The sequence below is a fragment of the Podarcis erhardii genome (assembly GCF_964252035.2).
Source record: "Podarcis erhardii genome assembly, chromosome: 1".
NCBI classification, from domain to species: Eukaryota; Metazoa; Chordata; class Lepidosauria; order Squamata; family Lacertidae; genus Podarcis; species Podarcis erhardii.
The window spans coordinates 65,524,851-65,543,856 of NC_138497.1; the positions used below are offsets into that span (position 1 = coordinate 65,524,851).

General features: G+C 39.2%; 1 protein-coding gene across 6 annotated transcripts in view; it reads right to left on the reverse strand.

The window, feature by feature from the left end:
- LOC309325670 (doublecortin domain-containing protein 1-like) overlaps nucleotides 1–19,006 on the reverse strand; it is a 263,957-nt gene that overhangs the window by 241,567 nt on the left and 3,384 nt on the right. For all 6 annotated transcript variants that reach the window (XR_014149890.1, XM_081833907.1, XM_081833906.1 and 3 more), the window contains exons 3-4: nucleotides 5,186–5,391; nucleotides 3,557–3,650 (exon numbers count right to left, since the gene is read on the reverse strand). Coding sequence is in view for 5 of the 6 variants with exons in the window: in XM_081833907.1 (XP_081690033.1) it covers nucleotides 3,557–3,650; nucleotides 5,186–5,391 (300 nt within the window). In the remaining variant the exon portion in view is untranslated. The remainder of the gene's footprint in view (nucleotides 1–3,556; nucleotides 3,651–5,185; nucleotides 5,392–19,006) is intronic.

Here is a 19,006-nt window from a genome sequence, read left to right on the forward strand (position 1 = left end):
ACGGCATATGCCTGTGGGGTCTACAGTGTTACAATACTGCAGAACAAGATGCTGATTTGTATAATGCAATCTAACAGAACATGGCTTTATTGGGGATGAAATGTTTCTTGGGTCATTTTTTACTTTACTTGAGTAACATTTAATTTAGATACTCGTCCCTTGTGGCCTTTACAGAGTACCTGGTTACGTTAATTGTTTAGATGTTTGTGAACTCTGACACCCAAATGGGTAGCGAGCATGAAATCCTATAAAATTCCTTCATTTCTAAAATGCAACATGAGTCATGTCTTTTCTAAAACTGAGTGAAGTCGCTGTGTATTAAATATGCTGCCACATCTTCTGCTTGAGCAAGTGGACCAAAATGGTGTGAATTGTTAATGCCTTGCTGCTTTGGTTCACGGCTTGTGATTGATCATTTGTAACTATATCTACTCCTTGTTCCATGAAATCAAGTATGGAGTAATGGGTTCATCAGATTTTTGGGTTAAATTGAGAGTGAAGAGGTACTGTGTGTGGAAATAAGAGTTGCCATGTTCGGGGCTGGCCTTGTAACAGCATGGAATCTAAAGGCGATATTCAAAACCAAATCACTCATCATACGCTTACTGATTCTGAATAGGGCCCATTTGCAGGGGACATTTGGTAGTTTTCCAATAGACTTTATGCCTCTTTCCTACTTCTATCACTGTACATACAATGTTATAGAAAAAGTCTACACAGGTCAAAGTAGAAAGTATATTTGTACATCTTTCTCTATACAAACAAAAATAGTGTTCAACTTTATTATTCAATTCTTTTCCACTCCTTGTATTATCAATATATTTCAATAACTCTGGCAATAAAAGTATCATTCAGCACTATAACTTTGAAACAACTCTGTCACCATTATTTTAAGCCTCAAAGCAAATAAATGTGTTGTGCTAGCCTTAGGTATGCTATAAACTAGTGACATTTTTCGCTGGTGGCTGACTACTGCAACATGTTAAGGTATTACTCAAAGAGTGATGTGAGGAATCAAGGAAAGTAAAAGCAAATAAGCAGAAGCAATTGCATTTAGTAATGAAACAACAATGAGCACAGTCCAGCCAAGCACTTACGTCTTACTAATTTCAATGAAAGCAGATGCCCAACACTACCATTTAAACCAATGGGTTCTAAACTTGATTAACTTTGGCTTAATCTTGACCAATAGCTTCTGAAGACTTGAAAAAGAATGTGTGTCCCAAACTACTCATTGCTTCCACGGCTTTGTGACAAACAGCCATGCATAATTAATCTCTGTTAAATTAAAGTAAAACATGATCAACTGCATCAGTTAAGTATGACTGCCAGAAGCTAGTTAGCTATACATTCTATTTTTGCACCTTAGAATAAAATGTATTTGTTTATTTAGCAAGGTTTATATACTGTCCAATAACAAATTCTAAGTAGTTTACATAAAATGGTATCAAATATTCATTAAAATAGCAATAACATTACCAAAATATAGATAAAAACATCAGGGGTTTTTTAAAAATCAAACAAACACAAATGTATGTCTGGATAGATTTGCATAAACAAAAACATTTTTAGCAGGCACTGAAAATGGTAAAATGTAGGTGCCTCCCTAGTACAATTAAGCTGGGAATTCAAGAGAAAAGGTGCAGCCACAAAGCAAACTTTGAACTGTAACACAAAATTTGAAGAGCATGTATTCCGAGGAATACAGGAATCCACAATTCTGCTCACAATCCTTAATACTGCATATAGTCCATCACCTCTGGGAAGAATGGCAAGAGAAACCCCAAACATCCTCTCCCATTTGGAACTGAGGAAGTATGTGGATAGTCTTCAAAGCTGCAATGAGCTCAGAAATGTACCACAGCAATGTGTAAGATCAGGGGTTGGCAAACTTTTTCAGCAGGGGGCCGGTCCACTGTCCCTCAGACCTTGTGGGGGGCTGGACTATATATTATTTTTTTGGGGGGGGGGGACAAATTCCTATGCCTCACAAATAACCCAGAGATGCATTTTAAATAAAAGCACACATTCTAATCATGTCAAAAGACCAGGCAGGCACCAGAAATAACCCAGAGATGCATTTTAAATAAAAGGACACATTCTACTCATGTAAAAACACACTGATTCCCAGACCATCCACGGGCCGGATTTAGAAGGCAATTGGGACGGATCCGGCCCCCGGGCCTTAGGTTGCCTACCCATGGGTAACATCTTTGCCCCCTTTCCAGTTCTGAGCCAAAGATGTAGATTCAGTCTGGTGTTTCAGCATTGAGTTGCCAAGGTTCTTGGCACACAAAACTAGACTCCAGCCTTCCCGGGTCTCAGCTCTAGGTTTGGCACTGGAGAGGAAGATGAGAATCGTCCCTGCAGTAGTGTGGGGTTGCCAAGCTCTTCCAAAGGCCAGTGCAATTGCAGGCTTCACCCCCCCCCATACAACCTGGAGCTGGAAAGAGGAGCATAGATTATCCATGACCTCATACGGAGTCACAGTATGAGATCAGGGACAAGAAGGATAGGTAGGGTGCTGGAACCAGATGTTTTGGGTTGTCCAGCAAGACCAGCCACAAATTGCAGCCTTCTGGCTACAAGGAAGGCAAAACCAAGCTGCCAACACCAATATGGTTAGTGCAAACCCAAAAGAATATTGTAGAACTGGAAAAGGGGACAGCGGAAAACAATCAAAGTGAGTAAGCGTCTGGATCAGCTCCCCTATGAGGAAAAGTTACTATAGCCGGAGAACATGATAGGTGTGAAAAAGCTATGCATGGTGTGGGTAAAATGGATATAGGGTTTTATTCTTCTATTATAATACTAGAACCCATAGTCATCCAATGATGCTGAACACAGAATGACAAAAGGAAGTACTTCTTCAGAATAGAAGGTGAAACTATGGAATTCACTACCACAAAATGTAGAGATAGCCACCAACTTGGAGAGATTTAAAAGGGGATTAGACAAATTCATGGAGGATAAGGTCATCAATGTCTAATAGTCATGACAGCTAACTACTGCCTCCAGTACTGCAGGTGGAATGCCTCTGAATACCAATTGCTGAGGAACATGAATGGGGCGAGTGCCATCGATTCTATGTCCTGTTTGCACACCTTCCCAATGCATCTGCTTGGTCACAGGGACCAGGACACGAGACTAGATGGACCTTCGGTCTGATCTGGTAGGGTTCTGCTTAGGTCCTCATCAGGTACCCTGGCTAAAAACTATTTTCCTGACCTTAAGAAGTAGCCACAAATGTCAGTTCATAGCAAGCTTATAATGCCAGGCTAAAATCAAGACTGAAACACAAAAGGCTGCAACCAAATGATATGGAAAGAGGGTGAGACTTTCACATATGAATTCTCTCTTCTTTTTTAGCATAGTGGAATAATAATTCTTGATACTAAGTTCATATTGATAAATATACATATACCTGCTTTTGAAATATAAGGCTGTAATTCCAATTGCCTTCATTTTTTTCACACATTTATATATACAGTAGCTGAGGCATGGCATTCATTTATAGTAATAAAAAACTGCAAAATGTATAGTAATTTCTACTTACCACTCAAGAGATCTTCAATTTTTTCTCCATGCATATTATACATATACTTTGCTGGTGAAACAAGGTTCAGTCTCATGGTACAAGCATCTAAAAACTTCACAAAGTAAAAATAGTTTCACTAAATATGGAAAACCTTAGAAGATTTTTTTAAAGGAATAAAAATATTTGGTCAACACTGTATGGATACACAGTTTGTTTTCTAGGGAGAAAGTAATGATTTTGTAGGGGCTACCATGTGCCCTTAATTCTACCTTTATTTGTGGCAGTTCACAACTAAGTTTCCCTCTTTCTACTTATTTCTTTTGCTGATTCCACATTCCTCAAGTCATACCAACCAATCAGTGATCACATAGTGAATGTGTAGAAGTCACAATGTTCATTAGCCAATCAGCCAAAGCCAACTAAAGGTTCTTTCACACTTTTGCTTGACCTGTATTTTGGTCATACTGTGCACTTATTAATTACCTTGGGTCTGAGAACTTTTCTCATTGGTCCATAGCTGTGCCTTGTGAAAACCCAATCTTACCCACTGAACTGAAGCTCAGTTAAGCAAAAGCTCTCTTCAGATTTTCCACACATCTGATAAGATCTGATTCAGTGGATAAGATTGGATTTTGACAAGGCACAGCCCTAGAACAAGAAAGGCTCCCAGACCTGAGGAAATTAATCAAGACACAATACAATCAAAATATGGGTCAGGCAAAAGTGTGGATGAGCCCTGAGGCAGAGAGGCCAATGTTTCCCACACTGTACTGCTCTCGTTCTGAATAAGCAAACTGTTTTGTCTCCCTTTCTATGTGATCCCCCAAATATTGCTATAAGGGACCATATTACCAAACATCAGTTGGAGTAACTAAGAAAAATGTCAGGCCAAGGAAGAGAAGAATATGGAAAGTGGTAACTTTGGGGTCCTTGCAATAGAATCTTATTTCTTTCATGAAAACATATTGTTCATCCCTACCCTAATATTTTGCTTAGGGGAAAGAGTATAAAAAGGAAGCAAACTTGATTAAGCAAAGAGACACAAAGTTTTAGGCTTTTGTTTTGTTCTACCTCTCTCATTTTGCACCAGGCAAGACCTAAGAAGCTACCATTTCTACTTTCTTTAAATCTCCATTCTCCATTCCCTTTCTGCTGTTCTCCATATCATGTAATTCCTTCAAGTTTCTTTACATTCTTGTTTTTCTTTTTTCCTCCACACAAATTTAAAAAAACCAAGCATATGTTCTATAAAGGCTTTGCAAAGCTCTATAACTTGACCGATACAAATTTATTCATCTTTTCTATCCCATGGACATCATAAGTACACCAAGGCAGTAAAAAAAAAAGCCACCATGATGTTCTGCATTTTGAATTGCTGTGTCTTTTTTGAAGTGGTTACATGGACATGAATGGGGGCAATTCCAAAGTAGAACAATGGAAGATAATGGCCTAATTAAAACAAAAACAATAAATGCAGTGCATAATAACATCAGTCCAGTGAACTGGGTGTGGGTATATTTTTTAAAATAAAATCTGCTGCTGAATCTCTGTTGCAATCATATAAGAAAAATGGATAAATAAGTAATATAAGGGCATTAGGGGAATGATGTTTTTCACATATTTGTGCTCTGCCACATGCAAGCTTACCTTTTCATTCTGGTCTGGGGGAGATGATATTTCATAACCATCCTGCCCCATACAGTTCTTAAACACCAAAAATCGGACAGTGGGCTTCTCTGTAAGTGCCTTCATACATGTGGATAGTACAGGCTTGGTTTCTCTCCTCTTGATACCTTTAGGAAAGACTAGGCCATTCAGTGTCCAAGTTGCCTTCTTCGTTAACAACAGATGGTCTGGAAGGGAAAAGGTAAAGTCAATATTTGGCTTCAGAATTAAAAGCGAACACATCGTGCTCCCTTTCCCCTATTACCTTAATAACACACTGGCTGGTATCCATATAAAAGCTGATATTTTTGGAAATACGACCCCATCTTCCCACAAACCGTGACATAAGCTGTAGCAAGCTGTCTCTACTGATAGCCTGCATAAATCATCATTCCTGAAGGGAACAGATGTTCAGGGTATGAAAGAGTAATACCACAATTTAGTCATAATTAAAATTCACCTTAGCATGCCTCTGTAACTGATCAGAGAGGAACATTTTACTTCTCCATCTACAAAAATAAATGCTTTTCATCACCTTTGCTTCATAAAAGCAAAGGTTCTTGTCTCCGGTTCTTAACCTGCATTTGCTTTGGTTCACACTATTCACAATGTATCTCACAAATGATCCATTTAACAGTTCACTTCCTAATTCTCCTCTATAAGTCTGAATGACCTACATAACATCACAGAAAATCTAGAATTTGAAATAGTAGTTACGTATTTAACTCTTAACCAATTATTTTAGAAACCAATTTGGCTAAAAGTTGGGATACAAAGAATAAGAATAGGGTGGGAACAATCCCAGGAGTTTGGCTCACTGCTTTCCAAAACACACTATGCTGAAAAAGCCACAGTATTTCAACACCTTTTATCAAGCTGGGTGAGGGAGGAGAGAACAAAAGTGGGCATGCTATTGTTCTTGCCCCCAAGTCTTATAGATTTAAAATGGAATACAGTCGTACCTTGAAAATCGAACGGAGTCCATTCTGGAAGTCCGTTCGACTTCCAAAATGTTCGAAAACCAAAGCACGGCTTCTGGTTGGCTGCAGGAAGCTCCTGGAAGCGCCGGAAGCCCCATCAGGCATTCAGGTTCCAAAGAATGTTTGCAAACCGGAACACTCACTTCTGGGTTTGCGGCGTTCGGGAGTCAAAATGTTCAATTCGCAAGGCATTCGGGATCCAAGGTACAAGTGTACAGAAGAATTCTGAAAATGTAACTTGATAAGCCTCACTAGGTCCATGACAAAAAATGAATAGTTACTTTATTCAGTGCTAATAGGAACACACAGATTCTTTGGGAAGTAAAGACCCTCTGGAGTAGATTTTGGAGCTGGGCATGGGAGGTAAAAAGGTTGTTGCACAAATGGATATAACAATTTGCTGTTTCCAGGGTGCCTTTTCATCTTCAAAACAATAACAAAATCCAAAAAATCAAAAATGAAAAAACTGCAGTTGTCAAAAAGGGAGTGGAAATTGAGTGAGTTTTAATATCCTCATCTCAAAGCACTCCCTTTGTTGCTACGATGCGCTAGATATTAAATCTTTCCACATACAACACACACGTATGGGCACAATAGTTATTCAACAGTAACATTAAGCTGCAGCAAATAATTGTGAATTTAATACACATGGAGAAGGATAGGAACAACTTATACGGTAAAATAAGCAATCATACTTTCAGTTAAGATAGACAAAAAAAATTTAGGATGGCGCAAGTGATTTTTTTCCAGTTGATTCAAGTGCATAAATTTCGCTATATCTTTTAGCTAGGGCTAAAACATGATTGTGACATTTTAAAAGCTTTCATAGCACCCAACGTAAAACATGACTAAGGGCTTTGGAAAGCAAGTGGAGCAGAGGAGTACCTAGGGTCCCTTACACCCTTGGCAAGAAGCTGTATCAGCAGACCCACCCACCCACACCCACAGTCACTTTGCCACAATAGCCACATTAGAAATTACAACATTTTACATGACCCAAGTACTTGAAGCATTCTGAGTGAGGGCAAGGTGAGGAGGAAAGGCAAAACAAAACAAAAGCACGCCTTTGTATTGCAGTGTGAGAAAGATGCAAAGCTTCTCCCGTGTTTGATTTTGCCACGAAAGCAGTGGTGCATTGGGAGAAGAATCGGTGGAAGAGGACTGGAAGAAGTTCAAAGACTATCTCCAAAAACATTGTAAATTGTTTGAATGCTAAAATGATGTTGGATATAAAGATAATATGGCATCAGTGACATAGTTAAAAGGAATATGCAAAAATGTTTTAAAATGGAAAGGGTGAAAAGACCAGAGTAATATTATGTCAAATTTAAACAAAATGATACAAGGGATTAAGTTATAAAGAATATGTAAAAATGGATTTAAAAAGAAAGGAAAAACCGGAGACATAATAGGGAGAAATGTACAATATTGAATAAGATTTGAAAGAGGGTAAGGAATTGCTGAATTTGATTGTGTAAAGGGGAACACAGAAAAGGGAGATGTGAGGAAGTCAGGAAAGAGGGTTATGAAGATAAATAAGTAAAAAACTAGATTTTCTTTTTTTGTTTTTGTTTTTTCCTTACCTTTTCTATGTTTTTTATTGTATTTTTCTGTTTTGTTTGATTGTGATGTTTTTATTGTCTTTCTTTTTTTCGTTTGATTGTGATGCTTGTTTTATTATACAAAATTTTAATAAATATCTTTAAAAAAAAGAAAAAAGAAAGCAGTGGTGCATCGCCACACACAAAAATGTCATACACTCCATCATCCGATAGGTGATTTTTGTGCCCCCCTCTGACTGCATCCTCAGCGAGGGTTGGTTTCACCAGCCCCTCCTAGGTTATTAACTGGTACTACCACTTTCAGTTAGACTTGATGTTGGGTTGGGTTTTTTGTTCACATCTTGTTGAATGTATATCATTGGTCACTGGCTCCTCCACTAGGACTGATATATTTTAGAGCTACAAAAGGCACCTGCATTTTGTAATCTTGAAATCTGCATTGTTATACTCTGTTTCTTCCAGATTTTTCTGTACATTTCAGACATGCAGCTCTTTCTTTAAACTGAAGTGTTGCAAAGGAATTTGTGCAAAATGCTAAAGGATGAAGCTGAATCCATTTGTCTTCAGTCATTGCTGCTCAGTATCCCAGCTGCTGCAGCAGGTACTGCCACCGTCATTATTTCCTGCAGCACTATTTCCTCTCCCACTGTTGCCACCAACACTGCCATTGAAGCTCCCTACGGCTTCTTTGAGTACCAGAATAACCAGACCTGAGCTGGTGTCTCTCATCAACTGCCTCAAGAGTCAAGGGCTTTTCAACCAGTACTGCTGCTATCGCCTGGCCAACATGAACACCAAGGTGCTGAAGAAAGCTTGGTTGGGATAGTCAACTTCACTGAGTGGATTAGAATTCTCCTGATTAAGTATCCCTTAATTCACACCTTGAGGGTTCATGCCTATATGCCTATTAGGCCACGGGAGGCAGCAGGTCATGATTAATCCCCCTGGGTAGCAAAAGTCCTTCCTGTTGAGTAGCTGTTTGTCAGAATAGTGGCCACATCTTCTGAGGTGCAGTCCTTGAGGGGAAGAGCTACAACTCTGTGGTGGAGCATTTGCTCTGCAGGCAGAAGGTTCCAGGTTCAATCTAGGTTAGGCTGGGAATGCCCTGTCTCAAACCCAGGAGATAGCACAATGTGCTGTATGGGTCCCTATGAATCAGGCCACAAGCAATAGAAAGCTCCACACACACACATACACATACACACACACACACACACACACACACACACCCCATAAGCTGCTCAAACTAGGTAGACCAATGGTCTGGCTCTCTATGTGCAGGTGGTGGGAGAGGGGGGATTGGTGTTACATTTGTTGAGACTATGACCCTTTTGTAAAAAATGAAGTTATTACAATTTAATTCAATAGATCCTAACAGAAAACAAAAGGCCATTTTTCTGCTTTAATAACCAACTTTTCCAAATTTAAATTATGCTTTGAAAATCCAACTATCTTTAATATAATTACGTCTCCTAACCAAAATACAATTTGCTGCAATGGTTATAGCCAGGTCACATTCCTATCTTCAGTTTTAGTCACTCCCTGTTCTTTAAATACTTGACTTCTTTGTTCCTGCATGCTCTGAAGTGCCATTCTGTATTGCCACAGGCACAATGGCTATGTTTTTACTAGCAGTGAAAGCAGTTGTCATTAGACTTTAAATTCAATAGCATCATTTTGACATATTATTTGAAGTATGTCTTAATTTAAATTTTGATTAAAATTACAAACACCCCAACTTGTATGCCAATCAAAATATGTTTAGCCCCTCATTTGAACTTTTATATGAACTATCCGTATGTGCAACTCATACAATCAATAGGAATTAAATATATATTTTTTCAAGGTTGTAAACATGTATTTTAATAAACCTGAAAAGATAATTGCAAGATCAAAAATTATTTGTAGTGAACAACTAATTTATATGTGTCAAGAATTATTTCCATCAAAACTATGGAACTACAACTGATTTAAGAACACATTACAGTGACTCCATTACGCACTGGACAAGGAAGAACCTCTTTGCATACGTGAATAATTTCTCTTCACAGAACGAGATGCCAAAATGTATACATAACTTTAACTCACATCAGATCTGAGGGTGAAGCTTGCGCTGCAGCTTCAGTTGTTACTTCTACATTGCTGTTGCTTCTCCTAAGGCAGGCTTCCTCAACCACGGCCCACCAGATGTTTTTGGCCTACAACTCCCATGATCCCTGGCTAGCAGGACCAGTGGTCAGGGGTGCTGGGAACTGTAGTCTCAAAACATCTGGAGGGCTGAGGTTGAGGAAGCCTGTCCTAAGGTTTCTGAAGAAAGCACTCGGTTCAATAATTAGGACTTTGGTTATATCCAGATTACTGAATGATTTTGTCAAATAAGTATGCATAGCAGGATGGCCAATGTGGTGCCGTCCAGATGTTGGTCTACAACTCCGACCATCTTTGGCTGTTTGTACTGGTGCTGATAGTTGTTGTAGTTCAACAACATCTGGGGGACACAATGTTGGTTATCCCTCATCTATATTACACTCAGGACAGAGTTACATTAACAGCCACCAGTAGTTTTACAATGTAAACTACCCACATTGGTGAGAAAATAGTGTTCTAATAGTTATCCAAAGAGCCCTTGGTAGTGTCATTGCATAAAGCTGCATAATAGCATTAGAAAAAAACTTTTTGTCAAGTATCTCCTGCCTTGAAAAACTGAAGGAGAATATAACAACATAACTGATTTTCAAATGCAGCAGTAGGTTGAAGACTGAAGGAGGCTTGGGGCAATAATATGAAAACTTTCTAACAGCATGCTCTTCAACAGTCAGAAGCAGATTACATTTAAATTATGAAAAAGAAACTGTTCAAATCACCTTAGGTCCAGTCAATGGTAGACTTGAAATATATTGCCAGGCCAATGCACTACCGGGGGAGATACATTTTATTTATACATTTTTTTCCCAGATAACTATTTAAAATTTAATAGAATGGAAGTTAAATTTGGCTGTGTTTTGGTTTTCTCCTGCCACTGGGAAAAATAGAACCAAAGCAAAGTTCTGTTCAGTGAATAGTCATATTTTGAACTGTGCATTTAAATTTTATTGTTGTTTATCAAAGAAAAATAATGGCTACATTTTCAAATAAATAAATAAAATATGTAACTTAGGACAAAATTATCTCTCTTCTACAATTCATGATGTATTTGTGTACGCACACACACATACAAATTAATAGGGAAAGTGAAAAATCTGTGATAATATATGTTTAGCACCATGTTCATTAAGCTGATTTCTTATATAAAAACCCTCACATAAATATGACAAGAGTGATTAATTTTCAGTGTGCTTATGAGAAAAAGTGTTATACTGTTGTTTGGAATGCTGCTTGGAATTGAAACATTTCCAAATCTGTCAATAATTAGAAATTAGAACAATGAGAATCTATAATTCCACTGACACTTGCTACTTCCAGAAGATGGCCTATTTTAAATGTGCTCACACTTATTCTTGTCAATGAAGACCTGCCATAGCAAATTATATCATTTTGGGAAATTGCATGACATTTAGCAGAAAATATCTCCCTTCTTATCTGAAGATAGTTTTGAAACATGGCATCATTCTTTAGTAGATTTTTTGAAGGTGTTTTTTTTAAATATATATATAAAAGAAAAAAGGTCAATTCGCAGTGTTCGCTTTCACTTAACATTATCTGAAGACCTGGAAATTTTACATGCAATGTAGCAGACTGAGATAGAACATTTGGAGAAGAAAATTTATGGTGGCTTTAGTACTTTTAAAGTATTATAAAGTTCTGCGCCAATATTCCTGTCCCTGATGAAGATGTAGAATCTTGCAGGATAGTGACCTTAGATATTTGGTCAGGCATTTGGAGACGCATGAGAAAGAAATTAAAAAAAAAAAGACAGAACAAAGCATGACTTAGTATGGAGTTCTCATTTCCTGACCAAGCTCCTCTAAGTTCCTGGGGTTCAGTCTGCAGTTTATTTCACATTTTGAAATAAACTTTATGTTTGTATTAAAATGAGTGCCCAGGTGTTGTAATGGATTGGATGAAGGTCAAACCAGAGGTCCTGTTAGTAGGTGATTTGTCTACTTTGGTTGGTGGACTTACTCCTGTGCTGGATGAGGTTGTGCTCTTCTGGAAGGAACAAGTTAGTTGTATGGGGGTCCTCACTGATCAGACTTTGCCACTGGAGACAGAAAAGGCACTCAGTTCTACAGAGGAAAGCTAACAGCTTAGGCTGGTGCACTAGCTGCAAAGCCTACCTAGACAGAGGTAACTTAGACCTGGCAACCACCAAATTAAATTACAGTGGTACCTCCGGTTATGAACTTAATTCATTCCAGAGGTCCATTTTTAATCCGAAACCGTTCTTAACCTGAGGCACACTTTCGCTAATGGGGCCTCCCACTGCCGCCGCCCGACTTCCGCTCGCATCCTGGGGCAAAGTTCGCAACCAGGAGCATCTACTTCCGGGTTAACTGAGCTCGTTACCCGAAGCGTTTGTAAGGAGGATGGTACATAACCCGAGGTTTCACTGTATTATATTATATTATTTGTAGGGTTGTCTTTGAAGACCGTTTGCACGCAGCTGGACAGTTTGGACACTGCTAAATACAGCTGCAAGGTGTATTTAATGGGACTGGGGATTTTTCCAACTGTACTGGTTGTCAGTTCATGTGTCAGTTAATGTCTGGCACCAACTGAAACTACTGGTTTTGACTCGGGACTGGATTGCCTGGAGAATCCTGGTATTGCTTTCCTACCATTTTGGCATGAGGCAAGTACCTTTTTAAAATTTCCCTTTATATACTCAGTAGATAGGCACAGGCAAGCTCGGCCCTCCAGATGTTTTGGGACTACAAATTCATAATCATGGACCAATTGAAATTAATGGACCCAAGTTAGTCATGTTTATTAATTTCAGTGAGTCCACACTGAGCAGGACTAACACCAGATACAACCCTTAGTGATAGAATTCATGATTCATTACCTAGTTTCTTCAGTAGAAATAATATATATTCTTAGATCAATTGTTTTTGCTTTCATTATCGTGAACTTTTAAAAAAATAATATTTAAAGCAGCAGTATAAACCAGTGATAAGCTTACCTAGTTAAACCAGAAAAGTGATTCATTTGAGCCAAGTGTAATAAATAACTCAGGCAGAATACTGGCAATATCTTAGACTTTGCATGGCAAATATCCAGAAAGCTTGAAAGGATGTTGATAATTAATTATATGCTCAACTGAATGAACACTAGCTACCTAAAAACTGAGAGGAGTTTTGTTTTCCAGGTTACAACAATGTGACACCTACAACTAAATTACAGAAAGTATAAAATTTCAGAATCAGGTCTGCACTGGAGTTATGGAGAGATGTCAGAGAGCTGGTTAACATGTAACACTAAGCAATTGCTTAGCAAGAGGTAGCCAATGTTGTGTGCTCCATATGTTGCTGAACTCTAACTCCCATCAACCCTAACTGGCATAGCCAATGATAGGAGTTACAGTCCAACAACACTTGGAGAGCACCATGTTGGCTATCCTTGGTTTAGTGCCATATGAATGATTCCCAGCATGTCCAAGAGAAACATAAGGCTAACTGTCCATTCCTCCTCATTTTGTGTGGACCACAAGACAGACTGGTAAAATTATTTCCGGGCTGAAAGAATTTCAAAGCCAAATCTCAGCTGGACAAATCTGGAGCCTGCATTTTTCCTACTTTTAATGGTTAATTGCTAAACACGAAGCTCAGCAGCAGAGCATCTCCTGTGCGTGCAGAAGTTCCCAGATCCTAAGACAACTTCAAACCATGTCATGAAGCTGGTTGGTTTAACTAACCATTGTTCATTTTTAACACATAATGCTAAGATGAGATTCTTTGCTTGGGCTCCCTCAGATTCATCCATATAGCACTAAACTATAATTGAAAATTACACGCGAGCCAAACCAGGAACTACACAACATAATTGCTGGATGGAATGCCTAGACACATTCTGCATAATTTTATGTCAAGGATCAATCCAGTTTTTTAAAAAAAGATACACATGAATCTAGCAATATAATATGGATTACTTCCTACCAAGCCCTTAGTCATAGCATCCGAATGAACTGATAAACTGCATGAGGCTTAATAAAACAATCCAGATCAAATGGAGTTGACTGTAGCAAGGAGATTAAGATGGTACATGAGTCTGGTTCTGGATGGAGTCAGTCCCCGCCCAAGGAATAGTTTTGCAATGGGGGAGGACTAATAGACACTGTATTGCTGCAGGCAGAAGTTGTGGCCAATAACATGTTTCCCACCTACATCTGACATCCTTTCCTGGAAACAAAAACATAGCCCTCAGAAAACGTAACTTGGCAATCAGTAGGTAGGATACTCTGGTGTCATATGCCAGTGAGTGCGGCCATTAACATACACACCACACAGATTCAATATATACCTCTCCAAGTCCACACATATCCATACTCATTCAAATTCAGAGACATTAATTACCAATTTGTATCTATTCATTCAAATTCATTAACTTTAAAAGCCAAAAGCAGAGTGATCATAGCTTGATTCTGAGCTAGAAGGAACAATAGTCTTTACTTCATATAACACAGATTCCTATGCTCCTGTCCTACCTCTGGAATGCTATGAACTGTCTTGCTAGAGCTTTGAGAGAACTAAGGGCTGTTAGAAGATGTAGCTGTGACTGCAAATACCAGCTGAATAGAGTGATTTTTGGTGGAAAGACGGAACAGGGAACAAAGGTTAACCCAGTATAATCTTGATCCACTTCAGGACCTTGTGTTGCTTCTCTTTCTGAAATAGTAATAAAAAAATGACACAGTGCTACGCACGCTGTTTAAAATATGTGCTTGAAACTGAGCTTAAGTTGTACATATCCACCCACTCTCAACAATCCCCTTAAATGCCAAGTGCATAGGAATGTGGAAGGGAAATTATAGCTCAACCTTAGTAAGGTCTTAGTGACAGTTGTGCATCTCTACCTGGAAAGGGAGATTTCAGATCTAGCATGTGCCTCCTAAGGTGCCACAAAACCTTAACAAGTCAATTTGCCAGTCACAGATATGCAACAGAACGAACATGCAAAATATGTGTTGCACAATCAGACCATAATTTAGTGTTACAGGAACACTAAATTACAGAAACAAAGCTCACCACGACTTGAGCTCTGCACTCCCTTCTCCCTTCTCCTCCTCCAGTATGACCATGAAGAGATATGAAGCTTCCACTTCTGTGCATCTAAGCCGTAAACTGTGGTGAATCTTGAAAGTATGAAACCTGTTTGTTTCAACTAACAATAATTAAGATGAACCACAGTTTATTTGTGTTCAGATGCCTTGGCAAACTGCTGTTAATCTAAAACACTCACTTTGTAAATCTTAGGGAAGTATTTATAAGCACTGTATTAAAATAGTCATAAATAAAGCAGCCAGGCTGTTTCTCAAAATCCACAGGGGAAAACTAGATTAACAGGCAAATAGAAACCTTAATTGCCAGAAAACATTGACCAATGTGTAGATAAATAAGTGACACAACATAGAAAAGAACAATGAGAAACAGAAGAGGAGTTGCAATGGTACCACAGTAGTGGTAACAATGGCCTAAATTCCACACAACCACATTTTTGTTGTTGAGGAGAAAATCCTAATGGCAACCTGTCATACATTTCCTTCAAACTGAAGCAATCACAGTGGGCCAACTGCGAGCTCAGTAGTCAGTTTCTAAAAAGAACAGCAGCCATCATTTGAAAATGCTCTTTCTCCCATGCAAGGATACCCTGAATGGGTAAATACAAAAGGGATTATAGATGCAACTAACAAATAATCAGCAAAATAGTTTATGTAGACTATATAAATTGCAATGGAAACACCCATTATAGTCCCTACGAACCATTTTCTTCTTGATTATTGTTGGACTCAAAGGGTTGTATAGAGTTAAATTAGGCTTACTACTATTATTATTTATTAAATTTGTATGATGCCTTTCATCCGTAAATCTCAGGGCAATTCACAATGTAAAATCTTAGAAATTAATCGTCAATGAAATTAATGGCCATAACATAGGCTCATTAATTTCAATGTGTCTACTCCAAGTACTGTAAAGGTTGGTTGAATACCACTGAAGACTACCACAACCATTCAATTCAACCTCTTTAAAAACCCTTAAGTAATACCGTATCTCCCTGAGCTTCAAATGCATAAAACGAAGTCATGGATGAAATGCTTTAAATCAAAAATTACCTCTGATTATGTTAGAACCTTTTCGATTAATAGTTAATTTTTTCCACTTTATTCAGTTTATTAATTTGTATGCTTCATTTGTTGGCAGGCTTTTAAGTTGTCTTGATCACTGAAACTGGAAGTGTGTCAGTTGCCCAGTCAGATAGGCCTCAATGCTATAGGTGGCTAGAGACTAACTGCCTATTCCCTTCATTCCAGGATGAAAGACTGTCTGTTGCTTGGAGGAAGAGAGGAAACAGAAGTAAGAGCCCTCTACCTGGGCTAACCTTTCCTCAGCCATATCTAGAGTCTAGCAGCTAGATTGTCGCCCATGAAATGGCAGAGGGTGGTATCGCTGTGAGCAAGAGAGGGAGGGAGTGGGGGCAGGAAAGCTTTTTCTGGGTAAGCCAATGGCGAGTGCCTAAATTGAAAATGAGGCAGCATACATTTTTGAGGTTGACTCCCAAATTACCTAACAGTGTTTAAGATGCAGACAACATGATTTCTACACTCTATCAACCTTTGGGAGAAGAGATTTATGCCAAGACAGATAAGCTCTAAACAGTGGCGTAGCGTGGGTTGTCAGCACCCGGGGCAAGGCAAGTAATTTGCGCCCCCTAACCCATGGATTTGCGCCCCCTAACCCCCAGATGTTGCACCCGGTGCGGCCGGCCCCCCTGCACCCCCCACGCTACGCCACTGGCTCTAAAAGCAAATTCAGTGAAGTGGACTGGATGGAAAATTATTTTACAAGCACTGCAGTTCTTTATTACACATAAAACACATTCAAAGGTTTCTGAATAAAAAGCAGACAGGATGAAGCCTTGGGCAAAAGTCACTTGATTTTAAACCAAAAGTATCTGAAATTAATTTTAGAAGGCTGGCAACTAAGAAAATCTGGTACAAGAAGCATCTAAACACTACATTTTGGGCAGCTTTTAGGAACTGTCTTCTTTATGTAAACTTCAAGGTGTAAAAAGCTCATAGCTAACAGTAAGTAAAATTGGTGTGGAAAACACTCAAAGGTATTTTGATATTTCAATACCTCTAAACCAGATACCATAAAAAGGTGCACCATTATCAATTTTCCTATTTCAAGTTGATGGTTAACAGTGTTTAGACTTGCACTCAACTTTCTGCATTGTAAACATTCTCATGGTACATGCATGATTGCTTCATTAGTCACATGCATTTACTTGTATAAGAAGCCTCTTTGACTTTTCCAACTAAAATACATGCATGTTTTTGTGCTTGCCCACTCAAGAGTTCGTTGTCAAGGTCGCTAGGGAAATTCCAATGCTTATTCCAGGGTTTCTGAAAAATTTCTCTAAATGAACATTCTTTCCTGGCTGGCATTTCACAGCAATTAAAAAAAATTAAACTCTTTTTACATGTGGAAGACCATACTAAATTTTGAAATGTTATCCCCAATGTACTATGTCGAAATGGGACAGAAAATGCCAATTCAAATTAATCTTGAACATAGTGCAGTTTGAGCTAGCCTAGTTATATCTCAGTATCTGCAAGACAATCTTTAACAAAACAGGCAAAATGCCATAATTCCTAGTACAATTGGAAGAACGAAACTTTAAAAACAGCTTCCTTGTGTGCTTCAATGGTCTTATCTAGTCTCTGTAATCTTTAACCCATTTACTTTACATTTATTATTTTAGAGTTTGAAGGTTCCTCAAATATACTGGTGAGGATCCAAAAAACCAGACAAGAAGTTCCATCGGCCCAAAGTCAGTTTCAGCTTTTCATGAACAGGAGACCCACCATTCTCTTGAGTGTGCCCAAGTCCTTGTGAATGCCTGAAGTAGCTCTTTCAACCCAGACCACAACAATCCTTAAATAAATTCTAGCCAAATAAAATGTGTAGCTTAAATAAACTCTGTCAGCCAAAATAGCGGCTTGCCTAAGGACACCTAGTGAGTTTTTAATAGAGGTCAAATTTGATCCATGGGCTTCTAGATGAATATACAGTGGTACCTCCAGTTGCAGATGGGATCTGTTCTGGAGCTCCGGTCAGATCCTGAGGTTTCCACAACCAGAGGGACCGCTTCTGCGCATGTGTGCAGCACAGTAGAGCGCTTGTGCACATGCATGTGCAGCGAAACACTTCCAGGGTTGCTGCTTTCGCAACCTGAAGTTTACATTACCCGAGGGTAACGTATGCCGAGGTGTACTGTACTTAGTCACAGGCACTGCAGCAGGAAGATTTTGGGCATCGCTGGTAGAACAGAGTCTCAAACAAAGACGTGCTCTCCCAAGCCCACATTCCCAGCATGTTCGTACTCCTGTCTCAGTGACATCTACGCTGACTTGGTCATGTCCGTAGAATGGAAGATGGCAGGATCCTCAAGGATGTGCTCTACAGGGAATTGCCTTAAGGCACCAGGAACGTTGGCAGCCCAACTCTGTGTTACAAAGACGCCTGCGAACAAGACAGGAAGGCTAGGGACATCCCTTGCAAGATGGCAGTGCCTGGAGACAAGCAGTCAGGTTGTGGATCACAGCACAGAGAAGGAATGACTGCTGGGAGGAGTGCAGAGAGAAGAAACACTATGGCGCATCGACAGCAGCACATCTGCTCCAGCTGCAACACAACATATCTCTCTACAGCCATAGCAGGCACTGTAACTCTCCAATGGTTTGACTTCACTCCCAAAGGTGCACTCCTCCATTAGGAGGAGGTCTTAAATAGAAACTTTAAAAGCGAGGCCCTGCACCAAAATTGGTACAATGCATGGTCTTCCATTCTATTCAGGTTTCCAGGCACACCATTTCACTCTTGAATTGTCATTTCCCCACCCCCAAGTGAGTCAGTGTGGCTGAGTCCCCATTGGGTTGTTTTGATGACATTTCCATTTTTTTCGTCTCTTCATTCAGTTTTTTTGAGGGGAGGTGGGGTAGGGCAGACACACTATTGCTCAATTCCACTTACACTGAATATTTTGATTTCTCCACTGAATTTGATGGGCAGCTCTCAGCTCTATCTCTGGCATTTAAAAAT